This window comes from Simochromis diagramma, unplaced genomic scaffold (assembly GCF_900408965.1).
Source record: "Simochromis diagramma unplaced genomic scaffold, fSimDia1.1 OVJJ01000348.1, whole genome shotgun sequence".
Classification (NCBI taxonomy): domain Eukaryota; kingdom Metazoa; phylum Chordata; class Actinopteri; order Cichliformes; family Cichlidae; genus Simochromis; species Simochromis diagramma.
The window spans coordinates 3,318,140-3,324,381 of NW_024386755.1; the positions used below are offsets into that span (position 1 = coordinate 3,318,140).

A 6,242-nucleotide genomic window follows, 5' to 3' on the forward strand; every position below is an offset into this window, starting at 1 on the left:
AACAATTGTTTTTGACAAGTAACAGTAAGATTCAAAACTGTGATCAGTTGCCTCAGTTTATTCCCCAAAATATACAAGACATAATTCAAAACATAAAATATACAACTGGACAAATCAGCATCGTAACAATTCTACTCTACTTCACAGTATTACAGCCTTGTCTGAAATTCATTAGCTGTGGTAAAACACAGGACAGATTTTGATACATTCATCAGAATTCAAGAAAATTGGTAACAATAGCAGCGTTATAGATCAGGTCTGAGATATATCCCATCGAGGTCTGTGGTCCCAGTTGTGGGTGATGATGGTGGTGGTGGTGGTGCTGTCCCTGACCTTGAGAGATTTCCCAGTACATTGGCTGAGGGTGGGAAGGGACAACCTGATCTACTGAGGCATGACCTCCAGTTCCAGTGCCTCCGCTGCACAGTGCCTGATGAGGTCCAGATGGAGCCAAGCTCCGGGACTTGAAGTTCCTGAAGGCCTGATAGGAGCATGTAGATGCAGCGTGGTGAGGCTGCCTGGTGATGGACTGATGAAACGAACCAGGAATGAAACCAGTGAGTGAGGCTCCTAAGTGCTGTTGCTGCTGCCCGTGGTACTCCTCTTCCCAGAGACGAGACTCTGAGGGTTTGGAGCAGCTACGAGTGGACTGCTGATGGAGGGATGAGGAACGTGGTGGCGATGACATGGGGTTACTGTAGATTTGCATCCAATCTGAGTAAATCTGCGGGACCTCCTCACAGGAGTGGTTCTGCTCTGGCCTGAACATGTCTGCCAGAGTGTTTGAATACGTGGAAGTCACAGGGCCGGAGGAGGGATCCACAAAACCTCTAACTCCAAGGACAGACTTGGTGGACTTGGAGAGTCTACCGGTCTTAATACTTCTGGCTCTTCTGTTTTGGAACCACACCTGTGGGAAATGGCAATATTTATAATGAATTAGTCTTACATAGCCAATTTCAGTTTATGCATCCAAATTCTGCTCAGGGTACCATGTTCATCAAAACAAATACTGGGGTTAGATAGATTTTTTGGGTTGTAATTTTCTTGTCTTCGTAAATGGACTGATCTTATATAAAGCTTTTTTACTCTACTTGAGCACTCAACGCATCTTAAACAACATGCCACGTTCAGCCATTCACACAAACACTTTTTGTGCACCTAAATGCTTTCTTTCTAATGTTCATAATCCAATAAAGCATTAGAACAATTTGGGATTAGTTCCTAATTTCCTTACATCCTCTCCACACTTTTACCCTCTTTTGTGACTCTGCATACAAGCTCTGCCAGATATTGCAACTAATAATGCTGAAGTATTTAACAGTATTAACAGTAAAGAGTAGAGGAAACTTTATAATGCTGTTTGACATGTTAGCTCCGGTCCTATGCTGGGGTAACATTGAGACTTTGCTAACATGTGACATGGTTAAGCTGTCTCCTGACTTTGATTGGAGTTTTCATGTGTGACAAAAACGTTTATCACACATAAACATTTACTTCATAAAGGAACACAGAACATGGACAGAAATATTTAGAAGGAAAGAAGGCAGATAGATGCTTGGTAAACATAAAAGAAAGAGAAAACGGGTATCACATCATCCTCTGCCTGCCTAAAACAGACTTAACTTCAGGTATGACTATCCTTATATGAGTCATATATATAGTCTATATATAGTCATATGGGCTCATTTGTTATTATTTTAAGTTCTTTAATGATTTTGATCTTTAATTGAGAAAAAGAAGAACAGTATCATTTATAAAGAATAGCTACAAAATATGTACTGAAGATATTTTTTTTCAGAATCAGAATCAGAATCAGAATCAGAAAGGGGGTTTATTGCCAAATGTTGAGCAGGTTTACAACATTAGGAAATTGCTGCGGTGCTTCAGTGCAAACATAGTGTCATAAATAGCACTTAAATAGACATGAAAAAAATAAAAGTAGGAATAAGAATTAAAAGTGCTACGTAGAAAGATATATACATGAGTGCAGGTGGTGATCAGTGCCAAACATGGAATGATGCAGTGACACAGCGTAGGGTCATGTGTTAGTGGCGGGGACAGTCATATGGTTATTGTTCATGTGTCCAACAGCAGAGGGGTAGTGGTAGTGTAGTGGTCCCAATTATTGTCTCCGTGGTCTAAAGGAGAACTATTCTCTGTGGGTTCATCGTGACCAACAACAAATCAGTCAAGATAGTGTAAATTAAATTAAAATAAGTAAATTGTTTCATTACAGCCACTTTAAATAGACTAGGAGAAACTTGGAGTTTCAGACTGAACATCCGACCAGCAGCCTCACCTGTATCTTGCTCTCAGGCAGGTGTGTGTGCGCGGCCAGCCTTTCCCGCAGGGTGATGTCCGGGTAGGGGGTCACAGCGAAGGCCTGCTCCAGCTCAGACAGCTGCGCACGGCTGAAGATGGTCCTCTTCCTTTTCCTCTGACCCTCCATCAAACCGATGCCTCTGTCCGGCTCCGGAGAGGATATGGCACTCCCACTGCGGGCATCTTCCAATTACAATGCAAATATCAAGAAAAATGTCAAACAGTTGAAAAAATAATGGTCTATAATAAATAAATAAACAGCCTTTCAGAAAGGGAAATCTTGTTGTGGTGATGGAAAATATCACAACCCATAAACTTGTCAACATTTAGGTTCTTTTGTGTTTGACCGTGGATTGTAATAATAACTATTGTTATCATAATTATATTATAATAATAATAATTATTACACTTATTTATTAACAAGAAATTAAAGAACAAAAAAAATATTTTCGTAATTTAGAAATTATTTACTTTATAGAATACATTTTATTATAGCCTTGAACCTAGGAATATGTGTATCTGTTAAGAATAAAATTTTTTTTATAATAATAACTTTCAGATTTATTTTCTCAGCCATCTTTTTGTTTACTTTTATCCTATTAGATTATTTTATTGTAATATACAATATAATTCAACCATTCATTGAGTTTTGTTGGGAAAAGCTGATTCTATGAAGCAGCCGGTCAGAAAGTCAAAAGTCTTTTTTGCTCTCTGTGACTCACCTTTTGAGTGTTCCTGTTCTCCGAATAATGCCTTGAAATCTGCCAGGTCTTTCTGCTGGTTCTGCTTGAGTAAAGAGAAGTCTGAGTCCATGAACAGAGCCATAACTCCACACACACACAAACACACCTCTGCCGCTCGCCTTCACCGATGCTGAGAGTTGAGGAGGAGTCAGGAGCTTCTTATACCGCGTTCAGATCAGATGGGACACCCAGCCCTCTGCATCCAGTAAATCTCCAATTACTTACTGACTTGTTTTCCTGCCTCTTTAAGTCTTCCGGACCTGCTCAGGCACCATTTATAGAGTCATTTTTATAGGTCCTGAGAGAAAATTTCCGAAATGAGCCTACATTTATTTATTTTTTTCTCAGCCAAATGTCATCATGATACAGATCATATATTCTTTAAAGTCCATCTTGCAGAAACACACACAGACACACACACACACACATATATATATCGTACATTGAATTATTCTGCATTTTTTCCAAGTAGGTCGTTAGACTATTTAATCTGCTGCAGTCTTTATGACCTCTTTTCCCCCCCACCAAACAAAACATCTCATGTGATGTAAGATTATGACACTTGATAATCTTTGTGTTTTGCCACATCGTCCTTCTCAAGCTAACAGCTAATGTGATAAATGTCACCAGTAAACAGTGTGGCTGTACTTGCAGAGTACATCTGAACACTGAAATAAACTACTGAGCACACACAGAAAATAAAGTACCTTATTGAACTAAAATATATCTCTGCCCTGAGACCTAGTGGAACTCAAATAGGTTTAATCTGTTTTTGCTCACTAAAAGCGCTCACCACCTGCAACAGTCACACTCCTCCAAAAATGCTGTTTATGTGGCTTATAAAGATAATGTATTATTATTACCGAAATTTTTTTTTCAAGAGGCCTGCTGCAACTAGACACATGTTTGACATAAAATAACTCACCTGCTTCTTCAGATATCAGTGAGGCTGGTTCAGTGTCAGGTGTGTGGGTGTGGGGTGATATGAGTGGGACAGCCAAGCCTGAGCCAGAGGTTTGATCTGTTGGTTCTTGCAGCAAGCCGGCAGATATGTGATTTAGTATACATATGTACAGAAGGTCTGCCTGCACCAATTACTTGTTGACTAAAGTATAAAAAAAATAATAAAAATAATAAAATAAGAAATGAGGTAAGCTAGCAAACACTAGGAAAGTCAAGCAGTTTCTTTCATGTACAAGTATATTTCCACCTGTCTCTTTTCCTACCGCTCCAAAGCTCAGCGTCAGCGCGTGCACCTGGACTAAACCAAATCACGAAATAAGGACGGGGGAGGTGGGGTCAGAGGCTGACTGGATTTACTCTTTGTTTCGAAAAACAAAACAAAACCAATATTAGGAAACAAACACCTTTGAAACAAACCGCATTTATGGTCATGTATGGAAGCCATATTGATGGGCTAATAATTTTTGTTAAAAAAATAATAATAATAAAGTTACGGGCGCTTAGAATCCGTAATTTTTCTCCCCCTGACGGCGCCCATGGGAAATATTTATTTGAATTTTAAACCCCCCCGTAGGGAGTTTGGTTATGTAAGAAAAATAATGAACTTTTCACTTTAGCCCTATTTCTGAGAGTGTACAGGTGTTAGGGTCATGTTTTTGTTTAAAGCTTGAGAACACAATATATGTAGATGCCTTTCCATTACACAGTTTGGTGTCAACACTAGTTGGACACTGGAAAGACAATAATGGAAAAATAATCTTATTATTCAGTCTTTTTCAGTAACTTGTGCTGATTTTGTTCAACCAGGTCAAGAAAAGCAGGAATCCCAACTATCCTGGGGTGTCACATAGTAGGTTTTGTCTTCTGTGTCTACCGTTACATTGCTCCTACAGTTCCCATGAGATAATTTACATTCTAGAGGTGAGGCACAGTCCACATTATGAGGTTGGATCATGGTTTGTTCATGAGTTGGGCATTCCTTTGTGTTTTACACTTGCTTTTTCTCACTTGCTGTTTTTTCTTTCTTTTCTTTTTTTTTTCTTGCTTAATACTTATACTTAATCTTCTACTCAATTGTCAGGCTAATGTGGTTAAAAACTACTTGGTTAGGTTTTGAAGAAGATCATGGTCATAACAACAAACCTGACCTGCCAGCTGTTATAATTTAGGAGAGACAGAAGCACAGCACTATGGCTTTCTGACCAAGTAACACTGAAAGTCTATCCAGTTAACTGGAACTTCCAAGCAGAATCGATCTTTAGGTAATATATTTGAGCTTGTACGATGTGGAGGAACCTAAGATCATATCATACACATGGTATAAAATCTCCACACATTGCAGATGGTCTGGAAACCGATGCTGTCCAGCTGCAATCAGCTCCAACAACTGGAAGAGACACTTTAAAACCACAGAGACCCAAACAATCACACAACTTGATGGATTTACAAAAGCCTGATCACATGATCAACTATTTGCAATTGTTATGTTTTATGTTACTCTTTCATTGTAACTTGAGTGACCATAAAATTAGCGTTGCTTAGTTCCCAATGAATCCAGGATAGAAAAAAACTGCAACATATAAATTTCACTGTTTATTTAAATTCGTTTCACTTGTGTCATAATATAGAAGTAGATATTAAGAAAAAAAAAACAGTTTTCCCAGAGAAGTACAATTTCTTGATGTTGTTTTCCATATTTTAGCATCATCTAAGTGTCATCCAGCATATGTGGATTGAAAGATTGCTCACCATCATATCAAAATATCATTTTATTTTCTACAACACTGCGTCATATATGCCCTAAACAGTCGGACGTACAGCCTTACGGAATGTGACATTTCTGAGACATACCTTCTCTCCACAGGTGCGCAAGTTGAAATTAATATGGAGGTTAACCTACAAGCATGTGTGACAGTAATGAACACAGCAACATTTCTGCTCTCTTTCCAGTATATCTCAGCCATACACACAAATACTCATACACAAAGTAAAAACCTAAATATAAACCACACACACATACACAAAAACTGCTGACCGCTGTGTATGAATCCATCTTCATGATTGTTCATACACAGCATGGATGAAACACTGTCCACTCTGTCAGTGACCCAAGCTTTTATTTTTTTTATTTAACCTTTATTTTACCAGGAAAAAGTCCCATTGAGATTAAAAACCTCTTTTTCAAGGGAGTCCTGGCCAAGAGGCGACAAC

General features: G+C 38.7%; 1 protein-coding gene across 2 annotated transcripts; it reads right to left on the reverse strand.

Moving 5' to 3' along the window:
* Positions 1–45: 45 nt before the first annotated feature.
* LOC120729870 (homeobox protein SEBOX-like) lies at positions 46–6,148 on the reverse strand. 2 transcript variants are annotated; one of them, XM_040025816.1, is made up of 4 exons: positions 3,994–6,148; positions 3,048–3,108; positions 2,303–2,508; positions 46–910 (listed from the first exon to the last, which is right to left on the reverse strand). In XM_040025816.1, the coding sequence occupies exons 3-4, from the start codon at positions 2,450–2,452 to the stop codon at positions 212–214; spliced, it is 849 nt and encodes a 282-aa protein (XP_039881750.1). In that variant the 5' UTR covers positions 2,453–2,508; positions 3,048–3,108; positions 3,994–6,148; the 3' UTR covers positions 46–211. The 2 variants fall into 2 exon arrangements, with proteins under 2 accessions (XP_039881750.1, XP_039881759.1); XM_040025825.1 differs by having other exon boundaries at positions 3,048–3,111.
* Positions 6,149–6,242: the final 94 nt, after the last annotated feature.